The sequence below is a fragment of the Eubalaena glacialis genome, chromosome 18 (genome assembly GCF_028564815.1).
Source record: "Eubalaena glacialis isolate mEubGla1 chromosome 18, mEubGla1.1.hap2.+ XY, whole genome shotgun sequence".
Taxonomy (NCBI): Eukaryota; Metazoa; Chordata; class Mammalia; order Artiodactyla; family Balaenidae; genus Eubalaena; species Eubalaena glacialis.
Genome location: NC_083733.1, coordinates 28,441,311 through 28,458,587, shown reverse-complemented (window position 1 = coordinate 28,458,587; position 17,277 = coordinate 28,441,311). Strand labels below are relative to the sequence as shown.

At 50.6% G+C, this 17,277-nt stretch overlaps 1 protein-coding gene across 1 annotated transcript in view; it reads left to right on the top strand.

Annotated features, from left to right (window-relative positions):
- Positions 1 to 17,277, top strand: part of NLRC5 (NLR family CARD domain containing 5) — a 100,791-nt gene that overhangs the window by 45,795 nt on the left and 37,719 nt on the right. The window contains exons 7-17 of the mRNA XM_061173665.1: positions 3,785 to 3,853; positions 5,036 to 6,710; positions 7,840 to 7,923; positions 8,069 to 8,152; positions 9,903 to 9,986; positions 10,109 to 10,198; positions 10,820 to 10,879; positions 12,338 to 12,403; positions 12,901 to 12,984; positions 14,903 to 14,986; positions 15,948 to 16,037. Coding sequence (XP_061029648.1) covers positions 3,785 to 3,853; positions 5,036 to 6,710; positions 7,840 to 7,923; positions 8,069 to 8,152; positions 9,903 to 9,986; positions 10,109 to 10,198; positions 10,820 to 10,879; positions 12,338 to 12,403; positions 12,901 to 12,984; positions 14,903 to 14,986; positions 15,948 to 16,037 — 2,470 coding nt within the window. The remainder of the gene's footprint in view (positions 1 to 3,784; positions 3,854 to 5,035; positions 6,711 to 7,839; positions 7,924 to 8,068; positions 8,153 to 9,902; positions 9,987 to 10,108; positions 10,199 to 10,819; positions 10,880 to 12,337; positions 12,404 to 12,900; positions 12,985 to 14,902; positions 14,987 to 15,947; positions 16,038 to 17,277) is intronic.

The following is a 17,277-nucleotide window of genomic DNA, read 5'->3' as shown; positions in this document are numbered from 1 at the left end:
GTTGCCATCCTAATGGGTGTGAGGTGGTATCTCATTGTAGTTTTTTTTTGTGTGTGTGTGTATAATAGCATTAATTTTTTTTCTAAATATTTTCTCAAGCTATAGAGATTGTTTCTGCTATAGTAATTGTTCTAAAGTTACATAAGGCAGGTTTCTGTACGTAAAAGAACAGATATTAAAGCCAAGTCAAAACATTGAACAAACTTAATAGTATATGTATACATACATACCATATAAACACTTGGCAGAGATGCTCAAGTGCAGAGCCTTACATAGGGTAGACAGTTTGAATAAATTATATGGGCAGGCCCTGCTAATGCTGGACCTATAGGCTGTGTTGGGAATTTTCTTCCTTTCACCCCCAAATTTATTAATTCATTGAGAAAACATTTATTGCCATCCACTGGGCTAGACTCTGGACCCAGGTCCTCAAGGGAAAAAAAGCCAGGAATAAAGATTCCTCAGCCTCTTCCCTGAGCCAGAGGAAGTGAGGTAGTATGGAGATGTCAATTTTAGGGACTATGTTATACAGTCTACAAATAAGGAGTTGTATTTGAGGGGCTCAAAGGCAGAAGTGCTTCAGGTACTACTTGCCTGAAAGTTGGTATGCTGTCTCACAGGAATCCATATTCTACCTCCCAACGAATGTCTCAAAGTACTTTGTCTACCTCTTCTAGTCACCCTGACGATGATTTCCTCCTTGAATAACTATTCTGAAAACAACAATAGTTTATTAGTTCAATTCAAGCTTTACTTAGTTTTCCTGCCATTTCACTAGAGAAGGGTATGGGAAGTAGATCGTAGGCACAATTTGCACTTTCTTCTTATATGTGAACATTTTTCACAGGCATGATTATTATACAGTTATGATTAAAGCCAAATGTAGCAGTGATGACAAATTAAAGATTTGTGGTATCACTGCCTAACTATTTCTACCAGTTACCTTGGGATTCTGGAACAAAGCATGCTACGCCCCTTTTTCATTATCTGAAAAGTGCCTTTTAGACTTCTCTATAATCCCTTCACTTCTCATTGTAGTTTTGATTAGCATTTCCCTAATGATTAGTGATCTTTAAAATTTATTTCTTTATTTATTTACTTATTTATTTATGTTGCACTGGGTCTTAGTTGCGGTATGCGGGATCTTTAGTTGCAGCGCGCGGGGTCTTTAGTTGTGGTGTGCAGACTCTTAGTTGTGGCATGCGAGACCTAGTTCCCCGACCAGGGATCGAACCCAGGCCCCCTGCATTGGGAGTACGGAGTCTTACCCACTGGCCCACCAGGGAAGTCCCAATGATTAGTGATGTTGAGTGCCTTTTCATGTGCTTATTGGCCGTTCATATATCTTTTTTGGAGAAATGTCTGTTCAAGTCCTTTGCCCATTTTGAATTGGCTTCTTTGTTTATTTGTTGTTGAGTTTTAGGAGTTCTGTCTATATTATGGATATTAATCCCTTATCAGATATATGTTTTGCAAATATTTTCTCCTATTCTGTGGGTTGCCTTTTTACTCTGTGGGTAGGGTCTTTCAATGTATGATTTTAAAAATTTTTATGAAGTCCAATTTTTCTATTTATTCTTTTGATGTCTGTGCCTTCGGTGTCATCTCCAAGAAATCATTGCCAGTCCCGGTGTCGTAAGCTTTCATCTTATGTTTGCTTCTAAGAGTTTTATTGTTTTAGGTCTTACGTTTAGGCCCTTGATCCACTTGGAGTTAGGTTTTGTATTTGGTGTTAGGTAAGAGTCCAACTTTATATTCCTTTGCATGTGGATATCCAGTTTTCCCAGCATCATTTGTTTAAAAGACTGTCCTTTCCCCCATTGAATGGTCTTGGCACCCTTGTCAAAAATCACTTGACCATATATGTGAGGGTTTATTTCTGGGCTGTCTATTCTATTCCATTGGTCTTTATGTCTGTCTTTATGCCGATACCACACTGTTTTTGATTACTGTAGCTTTGTAGTAAGTTTTGAAATCAGGAAGTGTGAATCCTCCAGTTTTGTTCTTTTTCAGGATTGTTTTGACCATTTGGGGTTCCTTGAGATTCCACATGAATTTTATAATGGACTTCTCTATTTCTGCAAAAAAAGGCATTGGGATTGTAATAGAGATTGCATTGAATCTATAGATCACTTTGGGTAATATTGAAATTTTCAACATTAGTAAGTCTTCCAATCCACGAACATGTGTTTCATTTATTTATGTCTTTAATTTCTTTCAGCAACATTCTGTAGTTTTCATTGTACAAATCTTTCACGTCCTTGGTTAAGTTAATTCCTAAGTATTTTGTTCTTTTTGATACTACTGTAGATGGAATTATTTTGGTCATTTTCTTTTCAGATTGTTCATTGTTCATGTATAGAAATGTAACTGACTTTTGTGTGTTGACTTTATATCCTGCTACTTTGCTGAATTCATTTATTAGTTCTAACAGCTTATTTGTGGTTGTCTTTGGGGTTTTCTGCATATAAGATCTGATCATCTGCAAACAGATAAGTTTACTTCTTTTTTCCAGTTTGGATGCCTTTTATTTCTTTTTCTGTCGTAATTGCTCTGGCTAGAACTGCCAGTTCTATGTTGAATAGAAGTGGTGAATGCAGGCATCCTTGCCTTGTTCCTGATCTTAGAGGAAAAGCTTTCAGTCTTTGACCATTAAGTATGATGTTTGCTGTGGTTTTAGAACCTTTATTTCTATAGAAATATCGACTTTTACTTATAGCTGTGCACGGCTGTAACAGAAAACATCCATCCCGTAATCCTAGCTCCCCAATAAATCAAAACTGTTTGATACCTGGTCCCTCTGTCCCTTATCACTGAGCTGGAATACTTGTCACCTGGCTGTGACCAGGCCTGGTTGATATTTAGCTAGTGAGTCCGTTACTAGTAAAAGACTCGTTAAAATATTGAAATACAAGGGAATTCCTTGGTGTTCCAGTGGTTAGGACTCGGTGCTGTCACTGCCGAGGGCCCAGGTCCAATCCCTGGTTGGGGAACTAAGATCCTGCAAGCCGCTCAGCGCGGCCAAATATATCTTACACTGATTCCAGCCCCTCTTCGGGACCCCTGGGTTTCCCTGCAGACCAGCATCTAAAAATTTAACACTTGGCAGGGCAAGGAGCCTGCTCCAGCGGCCATTCTGATTAATCACCAGTGCCTGGCTGTAGGAGTGTCCTGCTTTACTTCTTAAAATTCTTCCATAGTCCTCTTTCTTTCTTCCTCCCCTCCTTTCTGTCTCCCCTTCCTTCTTGTTCTCCTTCTTCCTTTCTTCCTTTCCCAACCTCTTCAGAAAGGTATTAAAGCAACTCTTGAAAATCCATGCAACCAGACAAGAACTCAGGAAACTAGTAAGAGAAGTGAGGAAATTTGGAAGATGTGAAATAAGGGGGATAAAACACACTGGTACAGGAGGGAGGGCACAGGCCTGACCAAGCCTCGTGGAAGCTCCACTTTTCCAACCAGCAATGCCCTCGACAGAGCTGGGTGCTTTCCAAGCCATTTAGTGCTTGAGGCTATTGGCTGTGGGCCCTGCTTCCTGCATTCTGGGCTGGGAGATCCCCAGGCCCAGAGCCTCCAGCCCTCTCACTTGGGCCTGGGACCCCTCTGCAAACAGGAGCTGATGCTGATGCAACCTTTGCCTGCTGCCTGCCTTCATTCAGTCCCTGAGTGTGGATATACTTGTCTGGCTGCTGCCTGTCTGTGGAATGGAGCTCCCTGAAGGTGCTGGCTACCCCCTCAGCCCAGGCCCCCAAACCTCACCCCTTACTCCTTCCTTCATTCTTTCCAGGCCTCAAGCGGCCTCATCAGAGCTGTGGGTCCTCACCTCGCCCAAAGCAGTGCAAGAAGCAGCAGCAAGGTGGGTACCAAGGTGGGGAGGGACCCGAACACTGGATTGGATTGCCTTGGGGCAAGGACACAGATCCTGGACTCTGTCCCCTGATAACAGGCTTCCAGTCATGGGCCCCCAGACTCTTGTCTTTCAAGCTCCCAGGAGGGAAGAAGAGGAGGTCCTGGGTGGGCAGAGGAGAGAGCTAGGTCTGGCAAGGAAGCACCTTGCCCAGTGGGCCACAGCGGGGCTTCTCCAGAGGTGGTTCAGCTGAAGGAGCTCAAAGCATCCCAGCAGGTCACAGCTTCACCATCCAGGCTTTTCCGGGGATACTCCCACATCCTCAGGGTTGAGGGAGCTCCAGGGATATGACCAGCATGACCTCAGAACTGGGCTCCCATTGGCCAGTTTAGGGCTGAGCTGGATAGCAAGTCAGAAGCCTTGGGGGCCCCTGGGAAGACATGGGGGCTGCTGAGGACCGGTCAGGCCGGGACAGAAACTTCTGTCATTTTCCACCAGTTGTCCCACCAGCTGGGAAACCCAGCCCCATGGGGCATAGCCAGAGGATTCACAGCTGGTCAGAGGATTCATATCTGTATAAAATAGGACACTATGTCAGGCGCCCCCCCAGCAGGGGTATCCAGTGTCCCCCAACAGTGGCCCCGGGCCCTCCCCTGGGCCACCCAAGATCTCCCAAATGACCCAGCAATTAAAAGTCAACACCCGGCAATGTAGGTATTGACTATTGACCAGCTTCCGCAGTTCTGATTGTTCAGTGTCTGGGCCCACAGGGTGTTCGTGCTCATCGTGGGCATCGCACAACTGAAATACTGTGGGGGTGGGGGCCGCAGGCAGGTTACTTCGATCTCACAGTAAAAGCTTGTTCCAATTTGATATTGCAAAGAAAGTGACTCCTTTCCCCTCCCCCATCTCATTGAAAACTTTACACCACTTACATTGTTGCAAAACAAATAGAGCCGTGGTCCACACTTCCCCATTCCTCCTTCCCTGTGTAAATGGCCGCCAGAGCCTGTGCTTCTGTAGAACCAATTAATTCTAGGAATTTGGGGGGCACAAGAGCACCTGTGTGCTCTTGCCACCCCCCACCCCCACACGTACACGGCCAAGGCTACAGGCTCCCAACAACCCGATACTGTGGTGAGCGGCGCGGGGAGGCTCCCTGCTCTCATGCAATCTCCCTGTCCCCTGCAGAGCTGGCCAAGAGGTACCTGCAGCTGCTTAGGACTTCCGCCCAGCAGCGCTATGCCGACAGGACCCCCGGGCCAGGGCAGCCGCTTGCCTTCCCCCAAGCCTACATCCCTCCAATCTTGCAATGGAGCCGGGCCTCAGCACCCTTTGACACTCAGGAGGGGGCCATTACAGGGGACCCCAAGGCAGAAGATGGCACCGACGTGAACATTCGGGACCTCTTCAATGCCAAGGCCAACAGGGGCCCAAGAGTGACGGTGCTTCTGGGGAAGGCGGGCATGGGCAAGACCACGCTGGCCCACTGGCTCTGCCAGAAGTGGGCTGATGGTCAGCTGGACCGCTTCCAGGCCCTGTTCCTTTTCGAATTCCGCCAGCTCAACCTGATCACGGGTTTCTTGACACTACCCCAGCTCCTCTTTGATCTGTACCTGAGGCCTGAGGCTGGCCCCGAGGCTGTCTTCCAGTACCTGGAGGAGAATGCTGATGGAATCCTGCTGATATTTGATGGGCTGGACGAGGTCTTCCACCCCTGCTCCAGCAAGGAGACTGCAGGCCCTGAGGACCCAGCATCAGCCCTCACCCTCTTCTCCCGCCTCTGCCGTGGGACCCTCCTGCCTGGCTGCTGGGTAATGGCCACCTCCCGTCCAGGGAAGCTGCCCGCCTGCCTGCCCACCGAGGCGGCCACGGTCCACATGTGGGGCTTTGACGGACCGCGGGTGGAGGAGTACGTGAGCCACTTCTTCAGCGACCAGCCATCCCAGGAGGCAGCCGTAGCAGAGTTGCAGACAAACAGACGTCTCTGGAGCATGTGTGCCGTGCCCGCTCTGTGCCGAGTCGCCTGCCTCTGCCTCTACCGTCTGCTCCCAGGCAGCTCTCCAGGCCAGTCTGCGGCCCTCCTGCCCACCATAACCCAGAACTACGTGCAGATGGTGCTAACCCTCAGCCCCCGAGGGTTCCTGCCTGCCGAGTCCCTGCTGGGTCTCGGGGAGGTGGCCCTGAGGGGCCTGGAGACAGGGAAGGTCATCTTCTCTGCAGGTGACATCCCTCCACCCGTGATGGCCTTCGGGGCTGCCCTCGGCCTGATGACCTCCTTCTGTGTGTGCACGGGACCCGGGCACCAGGAGACAGGCTATGCCTTCACCCACCTCAGCCTGCAGGAGTTTTTTGCTGCCCTGCACCTGATGGCCAGCCCCCAGGTGGACAAAGATACACTCTCCCAACATGTCACCCTCACTTCTCGCTGGGTGCAGCGAACCAAAGCTAGACTGGGCCTCTTAGACCACCTTCCCACCTTTCTGGCTGGCCTGGCATCCTGTGCCTGCCGCCCCTTCCTCAGCCTCCTGGCACAGCAGGATGAGGCCTGGGTGGGTACCAAGCAGGCAGCAGTGGTGCAGGCACTGAGGAAGTTGGCCACCCGCAGGCTCACGGGACCAAAGGTTGTAGAGCTGTGTCACTGTGTGGGTGAGACACAGGCGCCTGAGCTGGCTGGCTTCACAGCCCAGAGCCTCCCCCATCAAATGCCCTTCCACAACTTCCTGCTGACCTACGCCGACCTGGCCGCCCTGACCAACATCCTAGGGCACAGGGATGCCCCCATCCACCTGGATTTTGAGGGCTGCCCCCTGGAGCCCCGCTGCCCCGAAGCCCTGGCCGGCTGTGGGCAGGTAGAGAATCTCAGGTGAGAGTAAGGACAGGGGAGCTCTGGGGAGGACCTGGGAACATCCCTGGGAGAGAACTGGACTTTCGGGAGAGCGGAGGCCAGCCAGTCTCGGCAGAACACCCTGCTGAGGAAGACTGAGGAAGGATCTTGAACATCAGAACAGAAAGGTCCCTCCTCACTGCCCCTTAGCCTGTGACACAGTGAGGAAGCTCCTTGCCTCTCCAGGAACTCTGGGGTCCAGTTAGATCTCCTCTAGTCATGGTTTCTGGATTCAGTCTTTCCCTCTCTTTCTCTCAGTCATGGGCTGGAGCATCTGACCCAGGCTGTGCTATTAGAGCCTCTTTGCTTTGGACAGGGTATTTAACCTCTCAGCCTGAGCTTCTTTATCCCTAAAATGAATCAGTAATAATACCTACTTCACAGGGTTGTTGGGAGAATGAGACGAAATAATGCATGAAAAACACTTCGTGGCACAGTTCCTGGCACAGAGTAGAGGCTCGATATGTGTAGTAGCTAGAGAAAAGTTTAGGCTGCAATAACGAAGAATCCCTCCCCCACATAGACAGTGGATTCAATAATGTAGTTGTTTTTGTTGTGTTTTTTTTTTTTCACTCTTATGGAAGACTCAGAGGTAAGTGGTCCAGGTCAGTGGGATGGTTCAGCTCCACATGGCCATGAAGAGACCCAGGTCCCTTCCATGGTTGCAGCATCATCTCCTTGGGCATCTTGATCTGCATGGTCAAAGCTGGGTCACAGACACATCTGTGCTCTGGCTTGGGGGAAAGTAAAGAGAGAACACGGATTAGACATGCCCAATGTGTTAAAGCTCAGTCCTGGAAATAGAGCACATCTTTTCCACCCACATTCCAGGGGTGACAACGTAGTCGGAGTCGTATGGTCACACTGAGCTGCAGGGGAGGCTGGGAAACCATGTTCCCAGTTATAGCTACAGCGGAGAATGGGTTTTGGTAGATGATTAGCAGTGTCTGCCATAATATGTATTTGTTACTACCACATCAATTACTGCAACAACTACTACTATTGCCATTACTGGATTAAATTCCATCTCTCAGAGGAGGGAATGGATGATGAACTCTAAGCCCTGCCCACCATTGATCTTCTGCCACTTTGCCTCTTCCTGTGGCAGCTTTAAGAGCAGGAAGTGTGGGGACGCCTTTGCCGAAGCCCTCTCCAGGAGCTTGCCGACAATGGGGAGCCTGAAGAAGCTGGGGTGAGTCAGGGCTTGGAACCAAGATGGATCCTCAGCCGGCGATGCTTGGAACTCTCCTCCCGCCCCTCAACCCTACACAGGGCAGATTCCTGGTCTATCCCCTTTCCCATCCCCATTCTTCCCACTATCTTTGCTTACCCTGTAGGTTAGCAGGAAGTAAGATCACTGCTCAAGGCATCAGCCACCTGGTGCAGGCTTTGCCCCTCTGTCCACAGCTGGAAGAGATCAGGTGAGTGATCTCCAGGAGGGCTCGCTGGCTGAGGGGAGGATTCACTGTCCAGGTCCCAGGGCCCCCCCTTGAGACTGGACTGGGTCCTGTATATTCCATTAGGGTCTGGCCACTACTTTTTCAGTGAGACCCAGAGAGGAGAGGCATCAGTCCAAGAACTGGGTGGGACTGGATCCAAACACAAGGCTCCCAGAGACCCCAGAGAAGTGCTAATATTTTGGGACATCTTGAAGGAGCTTGAGTTTTGAGGGTCCCTCCCCTCTTTCTGTGACCCTGAGAGAAGGGATGGCGTTGTGTAGGCAGGTGCTGTGTGGGTACACATAAAGGCATGAAACACACACATACATCCACATTCATGCACATATGTGCACACACACTTGCACTTGCCTGCTCACTTAAGTATATGCCACACATACATGCACATGTGCAGCACGCACATGCCTGCACACTTAGATCCACATACACATCTAAGCACGTATGTATGAATATACTCCTGCCCTATGTCTGTGATGAGTGGCCTGAGAAGGGTGGGACCAGGGATCCTCCTCAGCAGCTCTCTGGCAGGACCACTGCTACCTAATATGGCACCTTTATGAGATTTAGAAAAGACACTCTTTCATCCAGGCAGATGCAGCCCAGCACTAGGGTGCACTGCTTGTTGAGTGGAGCATTAGCTGGTCCAGAGCTCTGCTCTGTCCCCTCTGCTGGGTGTCTTTGTTCATGATCACTCTGGGTGATGGGGGAAAAGATTAAGGTCACTCACGGACTTCCCTGGTGGCGCAGTGGTTAAGAATCCGCCTGCCAATGCGGGGGACACGGGTTCGAGCCCTGGTCCGGGAAGATCCCACATGCCGCGGAGAAACTAAGCCCGTGCGCCACAACTACTAGAGCCTGTGAGCCACAACTACAGAGCCTGCGTGCCACAACTACTGAAGCCTGCGCTCCTAGAGCCCGTGCTCCGCAACAAGAGAAGCCACCGCAATGAGAAGCCCGGGCACCGCAATGAAGAGTAGCCCCCACTCACCGCAACTAGAGAAAGCCCGCGCACAGCAAGAAAGACCCAACACAGCCTAAATAAATAAATAAATAAATAAATAAATTTAAAAAAAAAAAAAAAAGATTAAGGTCACTCTCAATAATTAAGAAAGAAAAGTAAATGTCAACAAGTTCACTATTTCTGATCCTTTGTCCTGACCAAGTGATTACACACAGAGGCACCCTTATACTCTTCAGCTGTTTTGTCCCTCTAGCTAGGAACCCAGGCAGGGCTGTTTGTGGACCCCATTTGCCAGGTGGGGAATGTGAGGTCAGAAAGGAAAGCGCTTGGCCTAGGGCTTTGGGTGAATCAGGGCCAGAGATGAGGCTGAAAGCAGCTTCTCCTGCATCCCAGTCTGCTCATCACCTGGGAACCAAGAGGCCCTGCTGAACTCAGGCCTCAGGCACATCCCAGACAGAGCCTAGAGAGCAGGGCGCTGGGTCCCCTCATCCCACCTCATGAGGCCTTCACAGTCCATCATCTGGAGCCCTTGGGCCACCAGGCAGAAACTCTCCCAGAGGGACTGAACTGGGATGGAAGTGAGGCCATCAGAGGGCCTTTCCTCCTAGCTGGGCCTGCTGGATACCACGAACTTCTCGTGGGCCCCTATCTTGTGTCTCCTGCATGAGGATGGCCACGCCTGTCACCTGCCACCTGGGGATCCCAAGTCTCCCAACCCCAGGGCTGAGGGACTGGGCCTCGGTCTCCCTGCAGCTTTCGGGACAACCAACTCAAGGACTGGGAGGTGCTGAACGTCGTGGAGGTACTCCCTTGCCTGCCGCGGCTCCGGAAGCTTGAGTAAGCTGTCTTTCCACCACCCATGCCTGAGTCACCTCCCCCTCCTCCCTCGGAGAGCAAAGAGAGTCTGGGGTGGATGGGATGGGGGATTCACTCCTGACACCTTTGCCACAATCATGCAGGCTGAGCCTCAGCAACGTCTCCGTGTCAACCCTACTCTCCTTGACGAATGTGGCGGTCACGTGCCCTACCGTCAGGATGCTGCAGGTCAGGTGAGCAGGAGTGGGGTCCTGGCCTTCAGGCTCTTGAGAAAAGGGGAGGAGAAAGTGGGGATGGGAAAAGGAGGAGGCCACTGGTCTGTAAGACCTACGTGTGCATGCATGAGTCTCTTTTACTCACATCAGTATCTCCAGAGTCTAGCTCAGGCCTGGCACCTCGTACTCAATAAACAGTGAATGAGTGGAAAGATAAATGGATAGACGGATGGATGGGTGGTTGAGGGAATGAATCAACAAATCTAGGAACAATAGAGTAGAAGGAATCCTGAGTCCCATGTCGCTCTCCGTGGTGCTGAACTAGCCAGTTCGGGTCACGGGGTAGATGACGTGTCATGCCTCTTAATCCCAACACTGTGGCTCCTATAAAAACTCTCAGCATTCCTAACTTTTATAATTTTTGTAGCAAAAATTGTTTTCCTGACTTTTTAAAACGCTCAGGATTCGTCTAGCAACGACATAGTCACAATTTTACATGTCTGATACTGAGCACTTTTGCCAGTTCTGTTGTTTCTCTGTCGATTACAAAATCAGCTTTCTCTGGTTGTTTGGGGCAACACAGGGTGCACAGGTAGGGGGTGATGTACTGGTTTCACGGCTCAGTGTCTGACCCTGCAGGAAGGCGGACCTCATCTTCCTTCTCTCCCCACCCACAGAGACGGCTACAGAGCTACAAGGGTAAGAAGCTAGGGATGGGGTGGGTTTGGGCTCATTCTGAGAAGCAATCTGGGCTTAGGTAGTTGTGGGGAAAAGTGGCAAAAAGAGCTTAGGAAGAGCTGGAATGCAGGGATTTTTCTTTCCCCTGGGAAATGACTTACTTCTCAGAGTTGGCCAAGGACTTAGCTTCCTCTAGTGTCTCTGGACCACCTCCAGCTCCTGTGATGAGCGGGCATCATCAGAAGTCTCAGAGTGAATCAGACCCTTAGGGAGGACGTGAAGATATGGTGAGACTGGCGATACTATGCAGGGAAAACTCTTCCAATTGAAAAAGGAGGAAGGCAATTATGGTACCAACATCTTAGACTTGTTCTGAGAATTAAATGAATTAACACATTTAAAGTGCCTAGAGCATTGCTGGCATCCAGTTGCCATTCAAGCGCTAGCTGTTCCAGCTGTGAATGGACTCCAGCTTGGCCAGTCCTTACTGGGCAGAAATAGGGAAGTTGCCTTCCCATGAAAGAACTTTCTGTGTTTCCCTCACACCCCTCCCTGTGAGACTCAGAGACACATGAAGTTGTATGTCCTCATGCAAGTCCTTTCCCTGCTCTGAGCCTCAATTTCCTCACCCATACAGGGATCTGGGAGGACCAATATCTTTTTACCCTCTGACTGCATAGAGCTATGATGCCCAATACGGTAGCTACTAGCCCATGTGGCTATTTAATTTTATATTAATTAAAATTAAATAAAATGATCATTTCAGTTCATCAGCCACTTTAGCCACATTTCAAGTGCTCAATGGCCACAGGTGGCTAGTGGCTCCCATAGTGGATGGAACAAATAGAAAACATTTCCATCATTGCAGAGAGTTCTTTTGGACAGCACTGATCTAGAAGTCTATGAAAATCCATGATGTTCCAGCATCCCTGCAGCCCCAGTCCTCCCCTGGCCCAGTTAGAGAGAACACTTGGCGGTGCCTTGGCTTCCCACAGCCTGCACCCACATGCAGTCCATGCTCCTGGAGTTCTGAATCACAGATGGTACATCTACAAATGGAGACTATGGCATCTTAGACAATAGCAGCTTCTTTTCACTAAGCTTGCACTTTGTGCCTATGCTGGGCACTTGACCATACATCATCTCATTCAATCCTTCGATCACTCTATGTGTTGGATGTTGTCATCCCACTTTAGAAAAGAGAAAACTGGGGCTCAGATGGGTGAAGTGACTTACCCAAGGCCATACAGCTATATATGGCAGAGCCAGAATTTGAATAAAGGTCCCAACTGACCTTAAACCTTTTTCCCTGCTGCTTCGCTGAAGCACCTTTAGTACCTTCAGGCAACCATCTTTGTTATTCATTCACTGTGGGTCATGCTATAGGGTCTTCAGTTCCTAGAAACCAAGGGAAGAGGTTTGGTCCATCAGGCCCTGGACTCCTGAGCCCAGGCCAAGTGTTGGATTTGTTCTTGCCAGAGACCCAGACCTACAGGGAAATGCCAGCCAGAGGAAAGAGGCTCAGAGGAGAAGCCTGGCACTCAGGTACCTCAGTGGGATGGGATCCATTGCTTTGAGGGGAGGGATATGATATGGGGGGAGGGTCCCTACCCAGAGGAGGCATGGCAGGGGCAGGGAAGATAAAGGGAAAAGCAGATGTGGAGCAGGGAAAGGACATGAGTAACCCATCCCGGCCTGAACAAGGAGCACTTGCCATAACAACAATAATAGCTGTAATTTAATGGGCCCTTGCTTTGTGCTTGGCACTGTAGTATTTTATATCCATTACCTCATTGTGATTCTTTTGAAAACCCTGCAAAGTACACATTATTAGTCCCATTTGATAGAGGAGAAAACTGAGTCTCAGATAGGTTAGGTGCCTTATCCCAGGTCACCCAGCTACTGAAAAACAAGGCCAAGATTAGACCCAGGTCTGCCGGCCTCCTGGCTCCTCCAGCTCCTTCCTGGTAGCTGCACTCAGAGCTACAGGAGGCATAGCGTAGCTTCTTACCTTGAGCCTCTCGGCCCTACCCCCGCCGCAGGCTCCAGAAGTGTCAGCTCGGGGTCCATGACGTGGAAGTACTCATAGCCCAGCTCCGGGAAGGTCCACACCTGGATGAAGTGGAGTGAGTATCATGGGGAGTGCTGGGACAGGAGACAGAACGGGAGGGCAGGGCAGCGTAGGCAAGGCCTCAGCTTTGGGTGGACGGTGTGGGGAAGGGCATGCTGCTTCATTAAGAAGTTGGGGGAATCAGATCATCCTAACAGCTACCATTATTTAGCACCCGTCCTGTCCCAGGTGCTTTTACATACATCCTCTCATTTAATCCTTATATCTCTATGATGTAAGTACTGTTACTATGTGCATTTTATAGTGGAGGAAATTAAGCCACGGAAAGGTAAATTTGCTCAAGGTCACAAGGCTAGGAAGAGTCTAGGCCAGGGTTCAGGCTCAGACAGTCTGGCTCCTGGCCTCATCCTCACTGAGATCTGCGAAGCAGAACCCTCATCACATGTAGGTCGTATCTTTCAGCCCACAGCCCTCAGGGTCCCCTCACCCTGTCTTCCTCCCAGAGTAGCATGAGATGACCTTCTCTTTTTGGACTGGAGAAATTCCCATGATGTCCAGCTCCTGAGCAGAGCCTTTGAGAGTGGGGTTTGGGGATTGGTGGAGGTCCTGTCATGTCACGGGGAAGGGACCCCTGCCACGATCATCCCAAGAAATCAAATGAGCATGAAGCTGGGGTGATGGAATGCCATCATGTATTTTGAGTGGCCCCACCCTAGGGCGAGATGGACGGGGTGAGGGCTGCCTTGATGACCAAAGCTTGAGCCTTGACCTTGTCCCATGGGGAGAACCAAGACAGGATTAGAAGGTGGTGTTTACCCAACTCACGTACTTCCACCCACCTCGCCACCACCAAGCCTGTCCCTCCTCCAGTTTTCTCACCTGCAGGTGTGCCCCGTCACCCAGCTGGTCACACAGACCAGACGCCTCTCAGCTCCCTTGCCCTCCTCCTATAGCCAGTCATCCTGAGTCGACCTACCCCCTATATAGTTCGCAAAACCGTTCTCTTGGGGACTTCCCTGGCAGTCCAGTGGTTAAGATTCTGCACTTCCACTGGAGGGGGCATGGGTTCGATCCCTGGTCAGGGAACTAAGACCCCGCATGGTCTGGGACTAAGATCCTACATGCTGTGCAGCGCTGCAAAAAGAAAAAAAAAAAGGAAAAAAAAAAAGTTCTCTTTTCTGCATCCTCTTCATCCACCTCCCTAGTCCAGACCACTCTCATCTTTCACTTGGATACCTCCTCACTAGGCGCCCTGCTTCCATCCTGGCCACCTCCACCTGGCAGTGAACTGCCTTTTACTGCCTGCCCCCTTCCCAGTGCTCAGGATAAGCCCAAATCCTAAAATCCTGTGTGATCCAGAACCGTGCCCCCAACCCCACAAGCCCCGTCTGACCCCACACTCCCACTCCATCTTGAATGCAGACACACCGGCTCCTTTTCAAGTGCTCTAATGTGCTATGCCATGGAATCTTTGACTGTGCTGTTCCTACTGCCAGGAACACCCTTCCCCCATCTCTCTCCCACCCCTTACCTAATGAACTCCTAGTTTTTCTAGCAAGTAGCTCAAACATCAGGCAAGCCTTTCCTGGTCCCCAGACTAGATCAGATTTCCCTATAAGTGTGGAGCTCATCACAAGAAGTCATTATGTAGGTTGCAGCATAAAGAAACAGTTGAGGTTGGGGCCTTGAAGTCAGGCTGCTGGAGTTCAAATCCCAGGCCCAACTCTGAGCAAGTGTTTTAACCATCGGTTAACTCATCAGTAAAATGAGATAATAATAGTGCCTACTTCATAGGGTTGTTATGAGGATTAAATATCCAATAATTGTAAAAGCATCCAGGACAGTGCCAGGCATGTGGTACGCAATCTTTCAATGTTCATTATAATTGAGTCTCATTTGTTGGAGGGATGCTTTGACTGTGTGAACGCTGAGGGTTGAGGGGCAGCACAGGACATCAGACCCCTCTGTCTCAGCCTCTCAGGGAACCGGCTGGAAGATGAAGGCTGTCAACTGATGGCGGAGGCTGCACCCCAGCTGCACATCGCCAGGAAGCTGGAGTGAGTGGCCCACCCCACTGTCGGCTACCAGGGAGGGCCCAGGAGAGCCCCAGCTGGTCCCTGCCACCCCTAGTCCCCGTGCCCACAGTCACCAGAAACAGGGCTGCTCCACCGACCAGCTCTACTTTTTCTCCCAACTCCAGCGTAGTTGGAGTGGTTCAACCATGCCTTGCCTTTGCCTCTGGCATGAGCCACTTTGTTCCAGTTATTAAAATCCCTTGAACATGTAGAACGTGTTCACTGTACATCAGTAGCTTGTATTCCAGTTTGTCCTGACAACAGCCCCGGGTGGGGCGGGGTGCAGAGTTGCACTGGGGCAGCGCTAGGGTATTGGGTGGATGGGTGCTGGGCTGTTGGAGTGGGAAGTGGTGCAGTGGGATATGGTTTTGGGGTGAAGGGGTGGGTCGTTGTGGTGGTGGAATGAGAAGAAAGGATAGTAGGCTATTGGGCGTGCTGTGGTGTAGCACGGTGTGGGCTAGGGGTGCTATTTGGGGGGGTGGGATGTGTTGGGGTCTTAGCGTCAAGTGGGAGTGGGAGTGGGGGAGTGTTGAGGTTAGGGTATCAGTGGTTTGGAGTCTTGGCTTTGCATTTAGACCCTGGCTCTGTCACTCAGTAGCTTTGTGACCCTGGGAAGGTAGCTTCATATCTCTTGGCCTCAGGTTCCCCATTGGTAAAATGGGATTTAAATGGTGGTTATTTTTCAGAGCAGAAAACTGAGGATCAGAGAAGCAAAAACAGCGAGTCAGCTCTTACTGCTCCAGATGGAGAACTTTATTCTCTGTGTGGGGCAGGAGGTCATATGCCTCCTGGCTCACCCTTTAAGACCCCCCTGGTTAAGGACCCAGGACATTCCACGAGTGACAGCCAGCCAGCTGCTGAGCCAGGAGGAGGCGGCTGGAGCTGTGTGGGGCTGGGGACTCCAGCCGCCTGCTAATGGCCATCTCCCTCCTCCTCTCCGCAGCCTCAGCAGCAATGGGCTTTCTCTGGCCGGCGTGTGCCGTGTGCTGAGTGCGGTGAGCACGTGCCGGACCCTGGCAGAGTTCCACGTCAGGTAGGGACTCCCAGTGGACCACCATCACCCACTCTCACCTCTAGCGTGGAGCTCTTGGGCTCTCCTGTCATTCTCTCTAAGTCCTTGGAATTCTTTCTGGCCCCAGGCCTTTGAGACCTGTAGAAGATGCTGCTAGTGCCCCGCCCAGACCCCCTTTACAGCTGGGCGCCCGTTCCCAGCTGCTGTGGGTGTTGGCTGCGCACAGCTTATACCTCCTCCAGAGAAATGCCCTGGGCCGATAAGAGCCAGTGATGCCTGGGAGGTTACACACCCCCTTATCCTCCCAACCAGGAGTGGCCAATGACAGAGGCAGAGGTATAACCCTCTGGCCCCCTTACCTCCGGTGGGACAAACTTTTAGTGCTATTGACGTTACCAAGTCCAAGCTCGCTCTGCTTGCCGCACGACAGGCCAATGAATTGGAGACGAGGTGTTGAGGCAAGGAAGGCGACTTTATTCGGAAAGCCGGCAGACCGAGAAGATGGCAGACTAGTGTCTCCGAGAAACCATCTTATCGGGGTTTGGATGCCAGTTTCTTTTACAGAACAGAGAGGGGGAGGAGATGAGGAAGTAAAAAGGCCATAAGTTTTGCAAATATCCCCTGGAATGGCCAGCCTAGGGGAAGGGTTGTATTAATTTCTTCTTTCTTGCAGCCAGCCACAGGTGGCCGGGGTCAGGATGCTTCCTTGAACAAAGGCACTTTGGTTTAACATTCAGGCAGAGAGGTAGGGTTCTCCAAGGCAGGCCATTATGTACAGACAGTATCCTTTTGGCGAACAAAAGCAACGGGAAGCAAAGGTTAAAGTAAAAGAAACAGATCCAACAGGTAGTCAGATTTGGCTCTTCTGTTTTACATTCATGCTCCCTGTGGGATCAGGCTGAGGACCTGCCCTGTTCTGCTTCCCTCGGTCCCTTACTGGTTTCTCCTGAGATCAGGCCCTCAGTACATCATGTACACAGTGACCAAGTGACTCTGCTTCTAAGGGAACCCGACCTCAGACAGGGCCCAACCTTATTTCTGTAAGTCTCCGCATTCAGTCTGGGCAGCTGAGGACAGATGCTAATTAATGTCAACACAGTCTCCACCCATAGGGGCTCTCCTGCTTTCAACACCCCTTAAAGGAGGAAAGGGAGACCAAATTCACCCACGAGGTGGTACTAGGGGCCTTGGTTCACTGCATATAATGATTCAGTAAAGGCCCCTAGGGCGTTCCAAATGACACTCCATTCACTTCTAGGAA